The 23,999-nt window shown below is 40.1% G+C and overlaps 1 protein-coding gene and 1 long non-coding RNA gene across 6 annotated transcripts in view; one reads left to right on the top strand and one right to left on the bottom strand.

Annotated features, from left to right (window-relative positions):
- LOC127411678 (uncharacterized) overlaps nucleotides 1-23,999 on the top strand; it is a 124,114-nt gene that overhangs the window by 62,348 nt on the left and 37,767 nt on the right. Inside the window, exon 1 of one of the 2 annotated variants that reach the window (XR_007892329.1) lies at nucleotides 1-25. This exon is cut by the window's left edge and continues 34 nt beyond it. The exons of the other annotated variant lie outside the window; for it this stretch is intronic. This is a non-coding gene — a long non-coding RNA (uncharacterized LOC127411678). The remainder of the gene's footprint in view (nucleotides 26-23,999) is intronic. 2 annotated transcript variants of the gene reach the window in all.
- Nucleotides 1-23,999, bottom strand: part of trim9 (tripartite motif containing 9) — a 40,858-nt gene that overhangs the window by 5,174 nt on the left and 11,685 nt on the right. Inside the window, exons 2-10 of one of the 4 annotated variants that reach the window (XM_051647352.1) lie at nucleotides 21,327-21,374; nucleotides 15,473-15,568; nucleotides 15,216-15,338; nucleotides 12,069-12,179; nucleotides 7,908-8,061; nucleotides 7,640-7,785; nucleotides 3,754-3,892; nucleotides 3,243-3,281; nucleotides 625-928 (exon numbers count right to left, since the gene is read on the bottom strand). In XM_051647352.1, the coding sequence (XP_051503312.1) occupies nucleotides 625-928; nucleotides 3,243-3,281; nucleotides 3,754-3,892; nucleotides 7,640-7,785; nucleotides 7,908-8,061; nucleotides 12,069-12,179; nucleotides 15,216-15,338; nucleotides 15,473-15,568; nucleotides 21,327-21,374 (1,160 nt within the window). The remainder of the gene's footprint in view (nucleotides 1-624; nucleotides 929-3,242; nucleotides 3,282-3,753; nucleotides 3,893-7,639; nucleotides 7,786-7,907; nucleotides 8,062-12,068; nucleotides 12,180-15,215; nucleotides 15,339-15,472; nucleotides 15,569-21,326; nucleotides 21,375-23,999) is intronic. The other 3 variants (XM_051647353.1, XM_051647354.1, XM_051647355.1) reach the window with 3 other exon arrangements.

Raw genomic sequence — 23,999 nt, 5'->3', positions numbered from 1 at the left:
CTGTTTCCTCCAGCATCTTCACAAGGTCCTTTGCTGTTGTTCTGGGATTAATTTGCACTTTTCGCACCAAACTACATTCATCTCTAGAAGACAGAATGCGTCTCCTTCCTGAGTGGTATGATGGCTGCATGGTCCCATGGTGTTTATACTCGCGTATTATTGTTTGTACAGATGAACGTGGTACCTTCAGGCATTTGGAAATTGCTTCCAAGGATGAACCAGACTTGTGGGGGTCCTCAGTTTTTTTTTTTCTGAGGTCTTGGCTGATTTCTTTTGATTTTCCCATGATGTCAAGCAAAGAGGCACTGAGTTCATATAATGTAATTACTTTGTAGATTTTCCTTAATTTTTAACCTATGTGCAATGTGGTCTTTAAATACTCAGTTATTGTATTTAGTTATTGAATGAGCAATTCTTTTATGACATGTACTGAAAATAATTGTGTAAGAGGCTGTCAAAAGTAATTCAACTTTTTTTAAAATTGGTCTCAAGACCTGTGTTTTGCTCCATACCGTAGCTGTTCTGAAAGATGTATCATATGTAAGTGGCCACTTAAGACTGTCATAATAATCAACTGAAAAAGCTCCAATACACAAACATGCACAGACACACAGTTATCCGTACCGGTTGGTGTGTGAGTTGTTATGCATGAACCAGGAGCGATTGTTGTCCACATACATGGCCCAGGCTTTATCATCCTTCCCCAGCATCACATCTTTCATCACGTCAACCCGCGCGACTCCAAATGCAGGGTCAGGGTGGTTGTCATATCGATCGATTGTCATCTCCCAGTAGTGCACACCACGGGAGAATCCTGTGCTGCTCATGATGACACGGTCGTCATAGCTGTTACACGTCACTGTGAGGTTGTCGTTAGACAAGATGATGTCAGGGTGTGCTGATGCAGGGTCAAAGGTAAACCAGGCAACTGCAAAGAGAACATATACACAGCGATAAGGGTTAAGCTTAGATTAAGAATGAAAATACAGATGTGTTTAAGTGACAGTTGCAGAACAGAGACACTGCAAATCCAACTTGCAAACACACACACACTTGTACTCTCTAATGGGCTGTTTTCACCTGGTTTTAGCACCTGTCTCATGTGATCTGATCACAAGTGGAAAGCACATTTGGAGGTAGATAGAAGGGCAAAGCGATCACATCTCATTTGTAGTGTAAACATTAATGTGTCCTGATGCGTCCTGGACAACAGTGAAGCAACATGCACTTTATGTGATTTTTATTTCAGGGCTGTCAATCAATTTACATTTTTAATCGAACGGATTAACTAATCAAATTAAATTATACAATTAATTGCATATATCAATTAGTGGTCAACCGATATGGGTTTTTAAATAGCCAATACCGATATCTAGGGAGCAGGATGGCCGATATAAATGCAGATAAAAAAATAATACAATTTAACAACAGTAACTCAGATGTGCACAACATTTCTAGAGTGAACTATTTCTAAAGTAATATTTACTGAAATTTGACTCTAACCCTAACTTGAAAAAAAATAAATAATAATTTTGAAAACAGAAAGTGTTGACTATCAATTTACAAACCTATTGGTAGATTTTGTAAAAGACGCAAGGGAAAGTCAACACTTCTGTTAATCGGCCAAGCGAACACTGTTATCGGCCAATGCCGATAATTGCAAAATGGACAAATATCCATTAGGCCTGGCCTATATATCGGTCTATCACTAATATTCATATTTACTGAGAAAGTCCCCTAAATAAAGATAATTTAGTATATTATTATTAAAATAATTATATAAATATAATATATAATAAAATCCAGATAATTCAAAAACATTACGTCATATACATACATTGTACATACAGGATTTCTACGATCCAAAAAGTGGCTTTAAAGTCAAAATATTGTTTATTTCCATATCATTGAACATAACCCTATTATTGGCCTACTTCCCTCTGCGCTATTTTTAATTGTGCTTCTATGTGCTCTTGCATTAGATGGACGCTTTTGGGGTGTCTCACTTTGGTTGTGTCTCTATTCATAAGCACTGTGTTTTTAGGACGCAGTGTTTAGTTAAATGTAGTTTGAAACGTTAAAAAAACGCATCTCGAGATCCCTGCATTCTGTTGTGCTCTGTCCAACTGTCTTTGAGTGCAAAAGCGTGTCTGTGGAGGGCTGCCTGTTGCCAGAGACTATTTAGCCCGAGACGGAGCACTTGTATTAAAATGATTGGGAGAAATTGGAACACCAAATATGGTGGATGTAGAAAAGAAAGTCCTGCCTTACAATAAAAGAGCCAATCACCTTTTATTTACAGTAGAGGTCTGCACGGGCCTTAAAATGAAACCCGAACCCGAAATCGCTCACTCTATTTATTCATGACAATATTGTAACAGTTTACATACACAGTTTTAACAAGGCACGGCGGCCCCTCAGCACACCAGAGCAGAAGGAAAAAAACATTAGATTACCGTTTATGAAGCACCAAAACTTTGCTTATATTTGGAATAATATGAAACAATGTAACAGTCACATAAAATCCTCTTTGCAGTCTGAACATGTTCAGAATGTTGAATCTTTGTGACACCTGCGCTAAAAGCAAGCTAGACGCAATGCAACGAATGAAACAGAAAACAGGTGTCTCTACATTTTTTTAAATTTGACACGATGTCTAAACATTTGCTGGTCCTGCGCGAGACGTTATCCACCTTTTTCCTGAACGCGGAAGTGTTTTACGATTCGACTGTTTTCAGTTTCAGGTCTCCAATGTTTTTACTCACATCTGTGTATATTCTTAGCGAGTAATGTAATGTTTAAGGTATTACATTTGTAAAAAATTGTCAGAAAATATGCCGATACTTCACAGAGTCAAGATGACAGTTTTTTAAAGACAGTGCCACACCTCACTGACATAAAGCGATGATCCGTGGTGAGTTACGTTGATATCATTAATTATTCTGAGCTGATATGACAGCCATGCAGCCATACACTGAAGTACTGTGTGATATATTGTATGCATTCATAAAATCAGAGAAGTGATCAAAGGAGATGCATTTGAGGCACATGTTTATTTCAGGTGTAAACACAAATGTGTTTACACAAAATCGGATCACCCGAGATTAATGTTAATACCAGGTGTAATCAGGACCTCACCCACACTCTCACAAACTCACAAACAAACATAATACAAGCTGACAGAAAAGGGTACATGAGGTTGAAATAATGATGACGATGTTCAGAGTTTCAGGCATTCATACCTGCTGCCAGAAATGTACAACCATATGAAGGTAGACTCACTGAAACGAAGAGAGAGAAAGAGGGAAAGAACGAGGAAAAGGTGGATAAAAAAAGAAAAGGCAGAGAAATGGAAAAGACAGAATATAGAGGGGTAGAAGGAGGGAAAAAAGAGAGTAACAGAATTGGGTACTGAAAGAAAAGCAGACGGAAAGCAGCATATCAGGGAAGCTGGATTTATTTAGTGCTCGCAAATAATCAACACTTATAGAGCTTATACTATCATTTAAAAACTCATAAACAACTACTGTATATTCATTTAGATCAGTATCCAACATACAATGGAGATCATTAAAACATCACTGCAGCAGACCTCACTATATTGACATCACTGATAGTAATAAAAGTCTGCTGGATCATTTTGCAGTAACATGCTCAAGCTTCCCCATGTATAAAGTGTAATAGCATTCCATATAGTGTATCAGTGTGTGTGTGTGTGTGTGTGTGTGTGTGTGTGGAGATAACATCTCTTACTCTCTGATGTCTGCATTACAAGAGTTTTGCTGTACTGGCCAACTCCGCTGGAGTTAAACGCTTTAACGCGAGACTTATAAGTGCTGTTGAAGTGCAGACCGTCCACTGTGCAGATAGTTTCTGTGCCAACATATACTTCCTGTAGAGAACACACTTCAATTAGTAAACACACATCACTTCCTGTAGAATTCAAACCGCTAATGGTGAACGAGTAATTTTAATTGTATTTGTATAATGTTTTTCACCATTCCACCACACCACTTCCTGTAGAATACACACTTCAGTTAGTAAACCCACATCGGCCGTGTTCAGAATGGAATACTAGTGTGCATAGTAGTGTGTTTACTGCATGGCACTGTATATACTGTATACTGCATATCTAGGAATTTGTGAAATAGTATATGCAGTAGTACACTACATTGTTATCACATGACCTCTCAACTACAGTTACTTCACATAAATGCTGTTATTTTGCATTTTTAATTCAATTTAGTGGAATATGTGTACACTTTTGGCAGTACAATCAATAATGATGTTAAAATAAGGGTACGTTTACACGACAACGATGTACTAAAAATGGAAAAGTTTTTCCTTTGCGTTTTTGAAAAGTTTCACGTACAGATGACAACGTTGTCAAAACGATCCCCGTTCACACGTATCTGTGAAAATGACTAAAAATGCTGTATTATGCATGCCAGGCCAGTAGTTGGCGATATCACTTTGTAAAGAAACACTACGCACCTGCGCACATAAGCATTCTTCCACAGAGCGGTGAATACAAACAATGAAGATGGCGAAAGCATCGAGTAATTTTGTCTGGATGGACGATGAGGTTGCTTTATTACTACAATTACCTTGCTGGAGAAGCGTCAATAAACTCACAATCTTGAGCAGCACAAACACAGTCCTGTAGTCCGCCATTGTAGTTTTGAATGTCTCGCGCATTGTTTTGAAGTACTCATCACTTCCTAAGGATTGTGCACTTTAGTTAGTCCACAAAGAGGATTCACTAAGTAGTTGGATTAAAGGGATAGTTCACTCAAAAATGAAAATCCTCTCATCATTTATTCACCCTCACGCCATCTAAGATGTATAGGCTCTGTAGGTACATACAATGCAAGTAAATGGTGATCAGGCCTTTGAAGCTTCAAATAAGAGATAAAGTCAGCATAAAACAGTAATCCATATGACTCCAGTGGTTTAATCTATGTCTTTAGAAGCAATCCAATCGGTTTTGGGTGAGAACAGACCAAAATATAACTCCTTTTTCACTGTAGGTTTTGCCATTGCCATATCTAGGCACGATCATGATTGCAAGCTTGATTACACTTCCTAGTGCTTGATGAATGCGCAGAAGCTAGATGGCTCTAAAGGAAGTGTAATTGAGCTTGAAATCATGATCACCAATGAGACTGCTGTCAAGATGTACAGTGAAAAAGGAGTTATATTTTGGTCTGTTCTCACCCAAAACCAACTGGATCGCTTCAGAAAACATTGATTACACCACTGGAGTCTTATGGATTATGTTTATGCAGACTTTATCTCCTTTTTGGAGCTTCAAAGGCCTGATCACCATTTACTTGCATTGTAATGAACTAGAGAGCTGAGATATTCTTCTTAAAATCTTCGTTGTGTTCTGCAGAAGTAAGAAAGTCATACACACCTGGGATGGCTTGAGGGTGAGTAAATGATGAGAGAATTTTCATTTTTGGGTGAACAATCTCTTTAAGTTAATTCTGATTAATATTTTTGAGGAAACACACCATGAAACTATGGCTAATAACCTGTCAGACTCAGTCTTATGCTTGTGTGTATTTGTGCATTTACACATTATCAGTCTTCCTTCTCATTTTTTTTCTTGCTGAGCTAAACCTACTTCTGTTAAGCAAACCCTTCAGTAACCTGAGCAGAAACACCCCCTATAAGAGTCCTGTACAGTGTTTACTGCCAACTTTTACAAAAGAGTGCCGTTCTAAGCATGCCAGTGTGCCATTTTTAAAAATAAAATGACATCTACTGCAGAACAGTTAATTTATTTTTAGAAATGTTTGAGGGTGTTTCCATTTTATACAGTAACTGAAAACATAAAGATACAAATATATACTGTATATAAATATATTGCAAATATATAAATTTTGTTATGTTGCAGCCTTATGCTAAAATGCTTTAAATTATTATTTTTTTCCACATCAATCTACACTCCATATCACATAATGACAAAGCAAAAACCAGATTTTTGATAACTTTGCAAATTTATTAAAAAGATTTAAAAATATCACATTGACATAAATATTCAGACCCTTTGCTATGACACTTGAAATTTAGCTCAGGTGCATCCCATTTCTCTGGATCACCTTTGAAATTTTTCCACACTTTGATTGGAGGAGTCCACCTGTGGCAAATTCAATTGATTGGACATGATTTGGAAAGGCACACACCTGTCTTTATAAGGTCTTACAGCTGAAAATGCATATCAGAGCAAAAACCAACCCATGAGGTCAAAGGAACTGCCTGCATAGCTCAGAGACAGGATTGTGTCGAGGCACAGATCTGGGGAAGGCTACAAAAAACAAAACAAAACATCGGCTGCATTGAAGGTTCCCAAGAGCACAGTGGCCTCCGCAATTCTTAAATGGAAGAAGTTTGGAACAACCAGGACTCTTCCTAGAGCTAGCTGCCTGGCCAAACGGAGCAATCTGGGGAGAAGGGCCTTGGTAAGGGAGGTGACCAAGAACCTTATGGTCACTCTAGTTGAGCTCCAGAGATCATATGTGGAGATGGGAGAAACTTGCAGAAGGACAATCATCACTGCAACTCTCCACCGATCTGGGCTGTATGGCAGAGTAGCCAGACGGAAGCCTTTCCTCAGTGCAAGACACATGAAAGTCCGCTTGGAATTAGCAAAAAAGCACCTAAAGGACTCTCTGACTGTGAGAAACAAGATTCTCTGGTCTGATGAAATGAACTGAACTGTTCGAACTGTTTGGCCTCAGTTCCATGCGTCATGTCTGGAGGAAACCAGGCACTGCTCAGCACCTTCGCGATACCATACCAACGGTGAAGCATGGTGGTGGTCGCATCATGGTGTCGGAGTGTTTTTCAGCAGCAGGGACTGGTCAGGATTGAAGGAAAGCTGAATGCAGCAAATACAGAGATATCCTTAATGAAAACCTGGTCCAGAGCGCTCAGGACCTCAGATTGGGCTGAAGGACAATGACCCTAAGCACACAGCCAAGACAACGCAAAAGTGGCTTAGGGACAACTCTGTGAATAGGCTTGAGTGGCCCAGCCCGGACTTGAACCCAATCGAACATCTCTGGAGAGACCTGAAAATGGTTGTCCACCGACGGTCCCCATCCAACCTGACAGAGCTTGAGAGGATCTGCAGAGAAGAATGGCAGAAAATCCCCAAATCCAGGTGTGCAAAGCTTGTCGCATCGTACCCAAAAAGACTTGAGACTGTAATCGCTGCCAAAGGTGCTTCAACTAAGTTCTGAGTTAAGGGTCTGAATACTTATGTCAATGTGACATTTCAGTTTTTTCTTTTTAATACATTTGCAAAGTTATCAAAAATCTGGTTTTTGTTTTGTCATTATGGGGTATGGAATGTAGATTGATGTAAAAAAAAATATTTAAAGCATTTTGCATAAGGCTGGAACATAACAAAATGTGGAAAAAAATGAAGGGGGTCTGAATACTTTCTTAATGCAGTATTCGATATCTGTTTTTTTTTTTTTTTTAGTTTTCTCGAGGTAACTCATGAAAAACCAAAAATAACATTCTTTGTCAAGATAAATTCTATGTTGAGATCAAAACAAAACCACAAAAATATACACAAAATGGAAGGTTCATTTCCTTTTTAAAGATGTATGTATGCAACACTCACTCTAAACTGGCCTCCATTCCCATCATCCAATTCTAAAATGTATCCATCTACAGCGATGGTGGAGAGGGGTGGCTGCTTCCACGACAGAGTAGTACTGTTGGTTTGAGTACAGCACTCCTCTAACTGAAGTATAGGAGCAGCCGGCACTACACATACACAGACGCACACACAAAATCACAAACATACACAAAAATACGGTTATTTTGAGTCCAGAATTCTTTCTTACTGTCATTAAGGAAAGACATTCAACAATGAAACACACCCTTACCCTTCATCTGGACAAAGTCTAACTGGTGTATGGTCTGCAGCAGGGGTCCGCTGTCCAGTGTCAGGTCAAAGTCACTGCTCATGCGAGGGGTCAGAGAGCCCTTCCCCCATTGATTCTCTGTCATATGGACCCTTCTTATCAGAGCATCTGAGATCTACACACACACACACACACACACACATGGTGATTCATAATATATTACAATGCATCATGTTAAATTAATGAAGTGTTGCCATTATGTAAATGTATGACCTTATGTTAATTTAAGAAGAGTCTCTAGGGCAAGAAACATTTTGAGTTTTGGAAGGCAAAGTGTCATTGAGGAAAAGTGTTTTCTTTTTTTTTTTTTTAGAAAAAAGCCAAAGTTGCTGATGAATTTCCATGAAGTTTCTACAACCTTTTCAGTCATTCATGGTTATTAAATAATCAATATCAGATAACTGAGGTTTTAGAAATTATTTTATAAAGATTGCTGGACAGATTTTTACTTGTATGTAACAGGGTAACCAAACTTTGGAATAAGAAGATGTAAAGATTTTAAAGTAAATATTTTAGAGTAAAGTAAACTATAAAAATTATATTTCCTACATACATTTCTATTACTTTTAAAAACTGTATCCAATTTCCATGCTTTCCAGGCTTAGTAATTACAATTAAGTCACAAAAATACTGCCTTGGGACAGGCTAATGAACAACACAAGACCTTAGGCCTACAGGGAGAAATATCTGTCTGAATTCTGAATATTACGACACTGGTTCAATACAAGGGAGCCTCTCATGCACTCTCTGTTGCTTTTTCCTTTGAAAATGTGCTGTCATTTGCTCACTTTTTCTGGGAAATCCCTAGAAATAATACAATATATAAAATGAACTGTCCTGCAAAAGGTCTTTATAAGACTAATCTGCAGCAGATAGAAAAGCATTACCAAAAGAGATTTAAAGGAATATTCCGGGTTCAATACAAGTTAAGCTTAATCCACAGCATTTGTGGCATGATATTAATTACCACAAAAATTAATTTTGAGTTGCTCCTTCTTTAAAAAAAAAATACTTACAATGGAAGTGAATGGGGGCCAATCCATAAACTTTCAAATACTCAGTGTTTCAAAAATATAGCCATGAGACGTAAACAATATGTGTGTTAACATGATTTTCTTGTGATAAAATCGCTTACTAACCATTTCTGTGTAAATTTATAGCCAATTGTACAACTTCGTTGCCATGACGATGTTATGTCAACAAACCCTAAAACCCTAAAATAACTGTAAATTAAGGTGACCAGATTTGTGAAATGAAAAATGGGGAGATTTCAAGTTCAGTGGTCAATAGGTAATTGAAATTTCATGTTACTTATTAAAAAAGGGGACAAATCAGATTTTATGTTTTTTGACCATGGTGAATGTGATAATGTGCTGAACTATGCACTGTAAGAAATTTGGTTTAACTTAACAGAGAAAGTAACCTGGTTGCCTTAAAATTTTTAGTTCATTTAAAATACATTTTGATAATTAAATAAATCATTTGAATAAAAACTTCTTTTTTTTTTACATTATATCAGTGCATTGCCATTGTGCTATTAGTTTACTCAGTAAAAACACAAATTCTTATGTTATCTGAACACATTAGTAAATCTAAGGTGATTTGGCAAAAAAATATAAAGTTAACAAATCATGGAAATAATTTTTACAGTGTAGTGTATCATGCTCTATTGAATACTGTAGCATTTGTCTCAATGAAGTTCAAACACGGAGGTAAAGTTTATCATTTTAGTGGTCTAATAATAATTATCATTATTATCATAATACTATTTTACCTAACTTTTGCATATCTTATTTGGACCTATTTTTCTTAATTACAACTTTTATTTTGATCAGGTCTTAGGCATTATGGTGCTTCGTTTCAGTCACTTGTTTCCCTGCAAGGCACAATGTAATTTATGCTGTAATGTACTGACTAACTGTACATTTCTTTGCAGATATTTTATTATACATTTTTATTTATTTTTCCATGTTATTAATGTCATATTCTTCTTTGAAATTTATTTCGGGTATAAGTTAAAACAACAAATGAGCAAAAATGTGAGAAGGTCTTCCTTTAGTGTGTGAATATTACACTGATCACACTGAGAGATTATCACACTGATTGGTTTTATATTCCAATACAAAGATAAAATTGTTGATTTTATTTGTTCATCTGCGGGGATTAATTTGACTACTTTTCACCAGCATGTTATAGTTTGTGCGGTCTGTGCAGAAATTCCCACATTATGAAGGCAAATCTTTCAATACAATACTGCGCCGAATTCAGAACCTGTTATAAAATACATAACAATATAACTTTATAACATAAATAGCCAGTATGTGCCTTACTTTGAAGTTTATAACAATGATGAGAATTATCTTCAATTGCTTGGTCTAGTTCTTAAAGGTGCACTCAGCGATTCCTGAGAAACACTGTTGATATTCGAACTCAACTGCCAAAACAAACACACCCCTCCCATCAGTGCTCCTTTGGAAGCTCCGCCCTTGACTTATCATAATCCTTCTTTTTTAGTTTATATTCATCTGACCTTTTTCTCTTGGTCTGTTTCTCAGCCATTTGTCCTCTTTGGAGTTTAGAAAGTTCACATCAGCCAGATTTGCCGTCGCTCTTCTAATGAATTTCCCTCTCGCTCTGCCCCCACCCCCCATTCTGTGCACGCGCAAGAACTCCCTGTTGCTGATTGGCTGGAGTAGTGTTGTGTGGATCGGTCTGATCCATTTTGTTTTTGTCCCATTTACAGAGCAAGGGCTGTGTACAAATACTAGATTTTTTTCAGCCCACCCACAGAACAGACAGCTAGCAGACTGTGAGGAGATATTTGCAGAATTACTGAGTGCACCTTTAATGGCAAAACTGGCCCGACCAAATAACCAGTTAAGGAAGACGAATTGAAGCTGCTATAGTGAGCAAACCCCTCTGTTGGTCAAAATAAACAGCACACGGTAGGCTTTGCTGCTCAGGCTATGTTTCTTGCCATGTAATAAATGCTGCCTTCATGTGCTATTGGAATTTTCCTACTTCCCATTTCTGAAGTGGTAATTACGAGGACGTTGTATTCACATGCTTTGTTGTCGGTAAGAACAGCAAACAAGGACAATGCCAGGTTCATTCATTCATATTTCTTTAGGAATTTTTATTTTGGCACCATAACACATATCACTCAGTTAGCTTGCTGACGATAATGGAATCTGGGTCAAATACAAGCTATATTCACGGTGTAAAAATTTACAACATGCATAGAATGGTTGCTGATATACATAAATGAATATGACCAAAACGGAAAGTGCTAAAAATTTGCTGTATTTAGAAAAATGAAAAAAACCTGTCATTCACTACAGAAACTGTACTCTCCTCCGCCATGTTGAAAGTTTAGGACTCCAATCTCTGCAACTCGGGTATCATCTAGAATTCTGAGTTTCCCACTTGAACTTCTGACTTCGCTGGGTGATTCATGTGCTCGGAACTCGTAATTACGATATTTCAGAGTCCACTTGAAGGGCACAATAATTCACTATGCGGGCTGTTTTGAACGCTCAGGAAAAACGGGGACATTTCCGGGGACAGCTCCAGTTGGGGACAGACCACCAAAAACCGGTACTGTCCCCGGAAAACGGTGATGTCTGGTAACCCTCTTGTAAATATGACGATTTAAACAACTGGACAGCTCAAATAATACATGAGTTTAACAGAAGAATGAAAGTGCTTTTATAAAATTATCATTTCTGCCCTTAAACCCTCCAAATATTGGCACCATTCACTTCCATTGTAAGTGCCTCACTCTAACCTCGATTCTTTTTTTTTTTAAAGAAAAAGAGGGACATGTCAAAATGAATTTTTGTGATAATCAACATTATGCCATAAATGCTGTCAATTGAGCTTAACTTGTTTTAACTCCGGAATATTCCTTTAAGACTTAACTTGGACTCGTGACAAAAGACTTAGGCTTGATTTAGACTCGGTCTTGAAAGACTTGAGACTTGACTTGGACTCTGCATCAGAGGCCTGTGAACATCTGTTTGAGATGCATGAAATTGAGCTTGTGTAGCTAGAGGCATAGAGTTTGTTTTGGTCCTAAGTCAGCAGATTAGGTTTATCAGTGTGTAATACAGGGTCAGTGACCTGCAGAAAGCCGCTGGGGTCGTTCTCTTTGATGACCTCCAGACAGTATTCCATCAGTCCTGTGGTCTGCCTCAGCTTCACTGTGCAGTGAGATATCTGATCACGAACAACCTAAGAGTACAAGAGAAAGAAAAATAAGGAAGTATGAGAGCTTGGATAAATGTGTTTTAGCCATAAATCCATGATAACTGTGCTGAGGCTGGGTTGCTAGGCAACAGCAGGACCAGTTGTCTGCATCCTCTCTGAACATGCAACACATCACTGACCTTTCACAGCAAACACAACATGCCATTCTACATTCAATTCATTTCTGCATATTCCAATGGATGAGTGTGTGTGTGTGTGTGTGTGTGTGTGTGTGTGTGTGTGTACTTACTTAGCTGTAGTTTGGGGACACATTTGTACCCAGAGGTAAGCAAAACCTAACAAATCCTCCCTTCGGGAGCATTTTGGGACGTCCTTATTTGGATCCATACATAAATTAAATAATGATTTTTAAAATTCTAATAATAAAAAAAAAGTTTTCTGTTAGGGTTAGATTTACGGTGTGGCTTAAGTTTAGTCTATAGTAATTATACTTAGCTTTATATAAAAACAATAGAAGTCTATGATATGTCCCCATTTAGATAGTTGAGCAAACGTGTGCAATGATGCAAAATTAATGCAAAAATTAACTTAAAATTGTATTAAAGAGCCAAAAGAGCTATTCAAATTCAAACAGAACCGGACAGACTGAAGAAAAACATTGTAGCAGCTCTCTGTCTCATCTCTCCAATGCCACTGGACAAAACTAGAACCCCAGTATCTTTGTAGCCATGGTAACAGGCTTGTGGCACCATGGAGACAAGATGATGGCCTGTTAGATACAAGTAAACGTAACAATTCTCACACAACACTACTATAACTACATAATAGTAGGGAAGACCCGGGGCAACTGTAATTTTTAATTTAACATTTTTCTTCATTACAGACTACAACAAATCTAACTGCCATCTTTTGATGTAAAAAACATTCCTATGTGCCAAAATTAACAGTACTATTCATTGACCTTTAATGATCATATCAAATTTAGTACAAAAAGTGAGAGTGTTACAAATGTTACAACATTTTCATGACAATATCTAACAAAATGATACAATCACACTATTTTTCCTCAGGCAGAGAGAGAACACAACTGAGCATATGCCGAGCTGAGTATCATCACTCTAGATTGTTTATGACTGAAGAAATTTAGAGTTTTACAATTGCTCCTATATGGAAAGTTAAATCTGTGAATTTTTCAGTTTTAAATACACACAGCCCACATTTCTATCTCAGTAAATTTGAAATTCATTGGCATTAAGGGAATTGTTGTTCACAGTCCAACAAATCCTCCTCAGAACATTGAGTACAACATTGAGAAATTACGATCTCTACAAAGTTTAGGGCAATATTATTGCTTTATTTAACAGACACCCAAAACTTACATTTCACAAAATTGTGAACTTGAGCTTGGGACTGAACCCACAACCTGTGTATATAAAGCCCAGAACCCCTGACCATTAGGTCACCACCACAGCTTCATTTGACAGATCTTTTAGAAAAATATGAAGTTTCATCCTCAAGAAAGACCCACAATAGTTCATAATAATTCATACAGTGACGCCTGATCACTTGGTAGAAAAAGTAAAATTTTTGCTAATCTGGTCAATTCTGAAAGCAGTTCCTTACTGTTTTATCCATAATGTTATCAACTAGAAAAATAGGACAATCATCAGCCATCAGCCATAAAATTGTTTCTAGAAATATTCGTTTCATGATATTTCAAGCAATGTCCTGCAGCATGACATACTATACTTCATCTTCAGTATAGTTTATGATCTATATATATTAAACAACATTTTTCAAATTCAAGGTATCCTATCAATCTCCACTTTCACTTTGTTCTTTTGTTTTTGGCTATTCACATTCTTTGTGCATATCACCACCTAGTGGACAAGGAGGAGAGTTTATAGTAAAAAAAGGATTTAAGTATTGATCTGTTTCTCACCCACAATGATCAAATCGCTTCTGAAGATGGGGATTTAACCCCTGGAGTCATATAAATTACTTTTATGCTGCCTTTATGTGCTTTTTGGACCTTCAAAATTCTGGCCACCATTCAGTTGCATTGTGTGGACCAACAGAGCTGAGATATTCTTTTAAACATCTTTGTTTGTGTTCAGCAGAAGAAAGAAAGTCATACACACATGGGATGGCATGAGAGAGAGTAAATGATAAGAGAATTTTCATATTTGGGTGAACTATCCCTAATAGCCAAGATCTTTAACCATTAAGCTTCCTCCACTCCATGAATGGTTATGATGGCTGCTGATTAGCCTTGCTGCAGAATTCAGTTTTTGCAACTATGGATTTCATTTTCTTTTATAGGAAATTTGAAATGGTAAAACCGCCCTAGTACATGAAAAAGAAGTGATCTCCATGAACTGCTTGAGTTTTTGTTAAACCTCAGCAACATGTATTTTTTGTTCTACTAAATGATGAAAAAAATTCTCCTTGAAAGAAAAAAAAACCCTTGTGTTAAATCTAATTCAGTCATCACTTCTGTAAACACACAGTAAAACCCTTAATGTGACAGTCATTAAACTTCCAGTTAAGAAATCAAATTGTGACTCATGTGATTTGGGTAATTATCACCAGATCTAACTGTTCCAAACCTTCTCTTTACCTCCAAATTACAGGAGAAAGCTGTCATTCTGCAGTTATATGTATATGTGAGCTGTTCGAGTGAGGACTGACACCAAATAACTGAAATGGCATTAGTCATATATGTTAATGGCATACTGCTGTACACAGCAGTGCATCTACTGCTTATACCTGCTAACCTGTGAAACTTACTGACTGGATAATTGGTTTATGCTAAACAGTGGCTCTGGAGCTCCATACTAAATAACTACTATATCAATAAGACATTTGTTAGGCCTAAGAATTTGTGTGTAGCTGCTGCCCAGTTGTTCTGACTGCAGTCATATTTGTCAAAGTTTCGTAAAACTTATGACATCTATAAGAATTGTGTGAACTGTACAGTACTGCATTCATCATGTAGCTAAACTGCCTATTCATTCCATTTGTGTGTGCATTTTGTTTGTTTGCAAGTGTGTGGCTTACTGAGAGTTTGTGCTCGTGCTCTTTGGTTACTCTGCTAAGCAGCTGAGCTTTCCTGCGGTTGAGTGCTTCAATCAGGGCATCGCATTGGGCAACCAAACATGCTTCAAATTCAACTCCATTCTCCTAAAACAGAAACACACAGAGAGAAAAGAATAAGATTATAAAACAAGTTTAATAGAGCACTCACTCTTATGAGTGTTTCAGATAGATACGTGTTTATGTATGTATAAGTGTGAGTGAATATGTCTTTGTTGTACCTGTATGTGTTGTACCATATTTCTGAGCTGCACAAGAAACTCTTTGGCCTCTGTGGCCCGATCAGACAGAACATTTAATGCTTGAGAGAGCTGGCCCTGGAAAGAGATAAACATAGGACAATAGAGATATAAGAAAAGCAACCCTCTGTACATCCCAGCTAGATAGCTAGCTAGCTAGCTAGCTAGATAGACAGATGATATGCATAGTTAGTATGGTGTACACAAAATGTTTTTATGCTAGAAAACAATAAGGTTATGACTGTAACCATGGTTCCCTGAAATGAGGGAATGAATGCTGCATCATTGCTGACGCTGTGGGGTTACCCCTGCAGGCGTAGCCAATCTCTGAAACTCTTTAAATTCTCACCAATTTTAATTGGCAGATAGCGCTTTGTGCTCCTCCTCCCTCGTGCGCGTAGTGGGTGTATATAGAGGCGGTGCATTGCGCTATCTCTTCATAATATTCGACTGAAGGGTGCAAGCGATACTGGACCCTTGTAGCGAAGATTCAGTAGTGCAGCCAGCTTGCGCGGCATTCATTCCCTCATTTCAGGGAACCATGGTTACAGTCGTAACCTTATTGTTCCCTATCAATTAAGTCATGAATGCTGCGTCATAGCTGATGCTATGGGGAATGTATACCATCACGCCATGCTACTGATTCACATGCATAATGATGCCTACTAGCCAATGGGGTAGCAAAAAGCACAAACAGAGTCTCCTCTTCACATCGCAATAAGAAGGGAGAAATAGAATGATGAAAGGATGGATATACATGGTGATCACGCTAACCGGATCGGGTAGCTCAGTCACCGCAAGATGAATTTAAATCACTACCATGTGTGATTAAGGAAGTAAGGAACTAACCAAATGGGCAGTGAAAACTTATATAAGTGACTGCTAACTGCGGGTTATTATGGGATGACCATATATAAATAAGTTGGTAGTAAGCATCAGAATACATAGTTTAACTCTCCTTCACAGCAAGCACCTGGGAAGAGAGAGAGGAGTCATCCAGGTTGTAAAACCTGTCGAAAGTGCTAGGGGAAGCCCAACTTGCAGCTAGGCAGATGTCTTCAAGTGAAACACCATTAGACAATGCCCATGAGGATGCCATGCCTCTAGTGGAGTGAGCTTTTACTCCAACAGGGCACTGTATGCAATGCGAGTCGTATGCGAGCACAATGGCATCCACTATCCAATGTGAAAGCCTTTGTTTTGAGACAGCCAGCCCTTTAAAGTGACCTTTGACATCAACAAAGAGCTGATCCGAAATTCGCATTTGCCTCATGTGATTGATATATGCACGCAGTGCTCTTACAGGACACAGTGTGTGTAGCCTCTCTGCTTTAACCTGCGCCCTGAAGGGAGTGGTCAAAACTTTTGGCATGTAGCCTTTCCTGGGTGTAAGAATGGCTTTTGATAAGCCTGATCCAAACTCTAAGCAGGAGTTGTTGACCGATAGCGCTTGAAGGTACCCGACACATTTTACTGAAGCCAAAACGAGAAGCAGCACAGTCTTTAATGAGAGTACGCTTAAGTAAAGATGCTGACTCGAGTCGCAAGTTCGAATCCAGGGCGTGCTGAGTGACTCCAGTCAGGCTTCCTAAGCAACCAATTGGCCCAGTTGCTAGAGTGGGTAGAGTCCACGAGGACTTAGAGTGCATTGGGAATTGAGCATTCCAAATTGGGGAGAAAAAGTTTTTTTTTTTACAAAATTAGAGTACGCGTAAACTCACTGAATCCAATGGGTCAAACGGCAGGCTCAGCCGCCTTGCACCATGAAAGAATTTCACAATCAAAGGGTGTCTGCCTATTGATAGAACGGCCAGTGGGATATGTCTGGTCGCTATGGCAGCGACATACACTTTGAGCATAGATGGGGTGAGACCCGCACCTAAACGTTCTTGTAGAAAGTGAAGTATAGGCTGTACGGTGCATTACAGGGTCCTTGTGCTAAGAGAAACACCAATCCGCGAACATTCGCCATTTCAACATGTATAAACATCTTGTTGAAGGGGCTCTGGCTTGTAATATAGTGTAGAGCACCGGTCGTGAGAGCCCGTGCGCATCAGTCGGGCACCGTTCAGTGGCCACCCATGAAGTTTCCACAATTCTGGATGTGGATGCCAAATCATGCCCCCTGCCTGCATAAGCAGGTCCCTGCTCAGTGGAATCCTCCATGGGGCATTCAAGAGCTCTATTAATTCCTGGAACCATGGGTGGTTGGGCCATTCTGGTGCAACCAACAGTAACGTTTCCTCGTTCTCCCGAATTTTACACAATACTTGGTGAAGTTAGTGGACGGGAATGCATACTTGCGTCCCGCTGGCCAATTGTGGGCTAGAGCATCCAGGCCCAGCAGGGCATGAGTCAGGATGTACCACAGGCGACAGTGTGTTGTCTACGGTGATGCAAATAGATCTATTTTGGCTTTCTCAAATCAATCCCATATCATCAGAACTGTCTGAGGATGAAGTCTCCATTCTCCTTTTATAACGCCCTGTCATGAGAGCAAATCTGCGGCGCAGTTCAGGTGACCTGGAGCGTGCACTGCACATATCGATAGGAGATGCTTCTCGCAGCAGAGGAGAAGCTGGCGCGCCAGGTTCATCAATGGTCGTGATCGAACTCCCCCTTGGTGATTTATATAAGCCACGACCACTGTGTTGTCGGTTCTGATCAGAACATGAAACCCCTGGACAGCTGGTTGAAAAGTCATTAATGCTAGAAATACAGTGTAGTTCCAGACAATTTATGTGCCAGGTCGCTTGAGCACCTGTCCAGGTGCCAAAGGCTGGGCGTCCGTCGCACAGGGCTCCCCAGCCGCGGCTCGATGCATCCTTCGTGACCACTTTGCGTCTGTGCACTGTGCCACGTCCGTTTGATCGACAAATTTCGTGAATGTGCAAGGAGCCAGGAATAAGCCAAAAGGCAGGACTTTGAACTGGTAAGCAGTACCCTCAAAGGTGAATCTCAAGAATGGCCTGTGATGAGGGGCTATGTGTAAGTGAATGCAAGCGTCTTTCAGGTCCATCAATACAAACCAGTCCATAGGACGAACATGAGACAGAATTTGATTCTGAGTAATTATTCTAAACAGAAATCTCGCGAGTGCTCCAAAAATGGGGCGTAATCCACTGTCCATTTTGGCGACTAGAAAACAGCGGCTGTAGAATCCGCTGTGGGCATCTGCCGATACCATCTCTATCACGTCTTCTGCGAGGAGATTTAATATCTCTGAGCGGAGAATCGGCGCATCCCGCACTGTATAACACAGTTGACGCGAGGTAGCTGCCTCGCGAACTGTAACACATACCCTTCTATCGTCCTCAGCATCCAACTGGAATGCCCGGAAGATGGCACCACGCATCCACCTAATGGGCCAGATGACACAGGAGCCTCTCTGTGTCTGGTTACATCGGGGAGCGGTTGTGATGTGTGTATTGTTCTGATGCATGAATTGGAAAAGAGTTCCTAAATATGAATATGTTTGTTCCCCGAGCAATTGCATCGGGGGTTGTATTCTTTATTGGTTCGTGACACACTCTTGACACGAAGCCAACAACATTGGAAACATAAACACAATTTTCTTGTCTGACCCGGGAACCATTCGGAAGAACGACTGAAGTTTTGCGGGGACTTGGCTGGACGACCCGGGTCCTCTTGGTGGCTGGAAAGAACACGTCCGTGGGTACTGGTCCCCGCTTTATGCCAGTAACGTCAGGAACACTGCTCCAGTTTGGCGGGAGGCCTCATGCTGATACGAGGGCGCTGTGAGACCACGATCTTGCACTTGGGCACCACCTGAAACCTTTAGGTGAAGGCGCTAATGGCTTCACCGAACAGGCTCTGTTGAGACACCAAGGCATCTAATAGCACAGGTTTGTCCTTGTCCCACATCTCTGACAAATTATGCCAGAGATGGTGCTCAGCGGACACCAGGCTACCCATGGATCTGCCGATGATCTTGGTAGACTGGAGAGCCATGTCAGTGGCACGACGCAGCTCCGTGAAGGACTCGGAATCCGGCTCGCTCGTGTCCATTTCACACAGCAGATCAGCCTGGTAGGCTTGCAGCACCGCCATGATGTGCAAAGCCGATCCAGCCTGACACGCCAACCTGTTGGCCTTGTTCAGTAGAGTGGATGTCGTCCTACAGGGCCTGGACAGGTGAGCGGGCCTGGATTCCCACACCAGGGTCGAGGAGGGGCACAGGTGGGCCACTACCACCTCTTCAACTGGGGGAATCAATGTATATCCCTGTTCCTCAGCACAGTCCAGCATCGTGAAGGCTGCAGCTTCTGAGAAGAGCATTCGCTCGGTGCGAATGCTCTTCTCAGAAGTAACGTCAGGAACACTGCTCCAGTTTGGCGGGAGGCCTCATGCTGATACGAGGGCGCTGTGAGACCACGATCTTGCACTTGGGCACCACCTGAAACCTTTAGGTGAAGGCGCTAATGGCTTCACCGAACAGGCCCTGTTGAGACACCAAGGCATCTAATAGCACAGGTTTGTCCTTGTCCCACATCTCTGACAAATTATGCCAGAGATGGTGCTCAGCGGACACCAGGCTACCCATGGATCTGCCGATGATCTTGGTAGACTGGAGAGCCATGTCAGTGGCACGACGCAGCTCCGTGAAGGACTCGGAATCCGGCTCGCTCGTGTATGGTGTAGAGTATGTCTTCGTGAGCTCTTTGCTCACGGAGTCGTGCCGGCTCGGATAGAACCGATCATCTAGCCGAGAACGCTCAAGGGCACTAGCAGTGAGCCAATCAAATTTGAGGTTCTCGAGCACCGAGTGAGCTTGCTGATGAGGTGAGGAGACACGCGAGGCTTGCGCCGGTGAAATCTCCTCCTCAAACTCATCCAGCTCATCCAGCCCTCGCACGTCTCCCTTGTGTGGTCCCTCGGGAGCCACAGAATTAGCATGGTGGGAGGGGAAGGGACCGGATTCATCCCTCAGAAAGAGGGAGAGCTGAGAGCGCAGCCTTATGATTCTCATGTGCTCGCAGTGAGTGCAATCTGACCCACTAAGCGCCGCCTCTGCATGAGCCTGACCCAGGCAAAGGACACAGCGATCGTGCCATCAGATAAGGGGATATACCATTCTCAAGGCAGAAAACATTTACGAAACACCATCTTAACGTTGTTAAGTAAACAGCTCTTTTAGATTGTGCATACAGTAGTATACAGACACACACAAACACAATCAGGCTGTAGCACTTATGTTACACGCTTCCAGAAAACGATCCAATACAATCCAATAAATTAATAATCAAAGGATACATCCGTTGAGGCCCATGGGCCATAGAATAATCCCAGCGCTGTGATGCGGTGAAAGAGGCAAAGATGTCTCATCTGCCTGCTGTCCACAGGAGAAAAAATTACAACAGTGCTGTACAACGGTGAAGGTTAGTATCCGCTATCGCCGGAGCACCACAGGGGGTAGAAGAAAACTCTGATCCACCCGATGTGAGAGGTGCAAATCTTGACGGCAATTCTTAGTAGAAGAAATTTTCCATGCAGAGTACGAGAGAGAGATTATCGGCACCCTGAGGGAGGTGGAGCACAAAGCGCTATCTGCCAATTCAAATTGGCGAGATTTTAAAGAGTTTCAAATATTGGCTATGCATGCGGGGATAACCCCATAAGCTATGATGCAACATTCATGACTGAACTGATAGGGAACAGTTATTTGAGAGAGGAACTGACATAATTTGTGGGAGGTTAGTCATTAAATCTGTCATTTACAGAGTGGGTGAGAGAATAGGAAAAGGAGTGAGTGTGCGTCAGTCACAGTGTGAAATGGCTTGGAGTGGGCAAAATATCCCATTATAAATGTTCTCACATTGCTATGACAACCATCCACCAAGAGACCTCCACCTTCATTTGTGATCTGTTCTCAAATGAGGAGCAAAAAATGAGAGAACAAAGAATGAAACGGCGCTCCAAATTCACGGCACACTCTGGCCTACATACTAGGGGTGTTACGGTCTCTGTTAAAAAACGAACCGTATGGTTCACCACCCATGGTTCGGGAAGCATTGGCACCGCGGTCGGTTCACCTCAAGTTTAATGATGCATCTGGAGCACAAGTTTTGGTCAAGAAAACAAAGCGTCAAACAAACAGGCACAGTTACAACCTCTGCTAATGCACCTGTATGGCTCTGTAGATGGATACACTCTGCCTGTGTTTCACGTGGGTCAACTTGATGACATCACAGATCTGGACGCATTGTGTGTAGTTGAAAATGGCAAGTGGAGAAAACGAACTGCTGATAGAGAAGCCCCCTGCATTTCTCCTTTCTTGGAACATTTTCTTTTTGCAGTCAATTACAACAGGGATGGTCAAAAGACGTTTGCAAAACAGGCACTGTTTGCACACATCGCTCGACACGAGTGCCGTATACTGGTAATATATGTCAGTAATGCACGTAACGGTTTATTTAAAACACGCAAATTCTTCCTGTTTCCTAGCGCAGCTGTAATCTATCACAAGAGTCAATAATGTGCTTTGATTAATGGCATTAAGATGCCATTATAGTAATACATTGATACATAATTAAATATTTATGCCAGCATCACCCACGGAAAGAGCCGCAGGTGAGCCAAAACGTACGGTGGCCCAGAGGTGCACAACATAACAAAATTTACAAAGCAAACAAAAGTACACAACACAAAGACATCAAGCTACAGCACAAAGAAATCAAGCCACAACACAAAGAAATCAAACTACGACACAAAAAAATTCAGCCACAACACACAAAGAAATTAAGCCACAACACAAATAAATTAAGCCACAACACAAATAAATTAAACCACAACACAAATAAATTAATCCGCAACACAACAAAATTAAGCCACAACACAAAGAAATTAAGCCACAGCACAATTAAATTAAGCCACAATGCAACGGAAATGTTCAAGCCACTAGAGGGCAATGTCAACCTGATGAATAATGTTTAGATTTTTAATTTTTTTTTGGCAGTATTACATGCTTACATGAAGAGAACAGGACAGGATAAGACACTCCCAGTTTGAGTAAAGTCAGGGTTGCCAACTCTCATGCATTGAGGAAGAGGAAACAGCACCGTGCAGCAGCGAGTTATTCAGACCATTCAGGGGGAAAGCAGCAGCACAGCGTCTCTCCCTCTCCTCTCATGTTGTGGCTTAATTTCTTTGTGTGTTGTGGCTGAATTTATTTGTGTTGTAGTTTGATTTCTTTGTGTTGTGGCTTGATTTATTTGTGCTGTAGCTTGATGTCTTTGTGTTGTGAACTTTTGTTTGCTTTGTAAATTTAGTTGTGTTGTGGCTTAATTTATTTGTGTTGTGGCTTAATTTTGTTGTGTTGTGGCTTAATTTATTTGTGTTGTGGCTTAATTTCTTTGTGTTGAGGCTTAATTTTGTTGTGTTGTGGCTTAATTTCTTTGTGTTGTGGTTTAATTTATTTGTGTTGTGGCTTAATTTATTTGTGTTGTGGCTTAATTTATTCGTGTTGTGGCTAAATTTTGTTGTGTTGTGGCTTAATTTATTTGTGTTGAGGCTTAATTTTGTTGTGTTGTGGCTTAATTTATTTGTGTTGTGGCTTGATTTCTTTTTGTTGTGAACTTCTGTTTGCTTTTTAAATTTCATTGTGTTGTGCACTTCTGGGCCACCATAGAAACGGCACACACTCCCTTCCATTTTTAAACAGGCATTAAGTGCCAATTCGGACAGACATGAAACAATAACTAAAGCGCTTTGGGTGTTCATGTGGGTTTTCCAGGTATTATTAAAATACTTGAGCAGCATTATCACAACATCCCTTCTTGTATGCATTTTAATAGCAAGGTTATTCCTTTTATAGTAATGTACAGCTATATATGCGGATATCTGTTGAGATTAATTTGAAGGGCACTTTATGTTGATGCATGTAGCGTATTAGTGCAGGTATTAAGGTAAAATGTTGATTTAGTAATTAGAGAAAATGTTTAGTTTTTTAAGTTAAGGATCCTGACAAAAATTAACCATGGTTTTACTATAGTAATATTGTAGTAACCATGACTGCTGTCACCTTGTTTTTTTTTTTTGCAGATATCATAGTTTTGATACAAATAACCATGGTTTTATAACAATAATACTGTAGTTTCTATATAGTAACCATGATTTTAATATATATTGTAACAATGACAGTAACCATGTTTATATTGTGCTTACTATGATTTTACAAATGCCATGGTTAAACTATGGTTACTGTTGTAAAACAATGATTGTTATTTAAGGGCAAACTTGTTGGAGTGTCTGTTACCAAATAGATTATTCTTTGGATTTGGCAGTAATATTTTTTTTCTGAACAAATCAAATACTGAACTGTACCAAAACCGTGACCCTTAAACCGTGATACAAACCAAAGCGTGAGAAATTCGAACCGTTACACCCCTACTACATACTACAGTACAATACAGCCCTACACACTACAACATTACATTCTAGAGCAGTGTTTCTCAAACTCTTTCAGGTTGCGGACCACTTCAACAATAAA

This window comes from Myxocyprinus asiaticus, chromosome 21 (genome assembly GCF_019703515.2).
Source record: "Myxocyprinus asiaticus isolate MX2 ecotype Aquarium Trade chromosome 21, UBuf_Myxa_2, whole genome shotgun sequence".
Taxonomy (NCBI): domain Eukaryota; kingdom Metazoa; phylum Chordata; class Actinopteri; order Cypriniformes; family Catostomidae; genus Myxocyprinus; species Myxocyprinus asiaticus.
The sequence above is the reverse complement of the archived record's forward strand: the minus strand, read 5'-3'. Positions and strand labels throughout refer to the sequence as shown.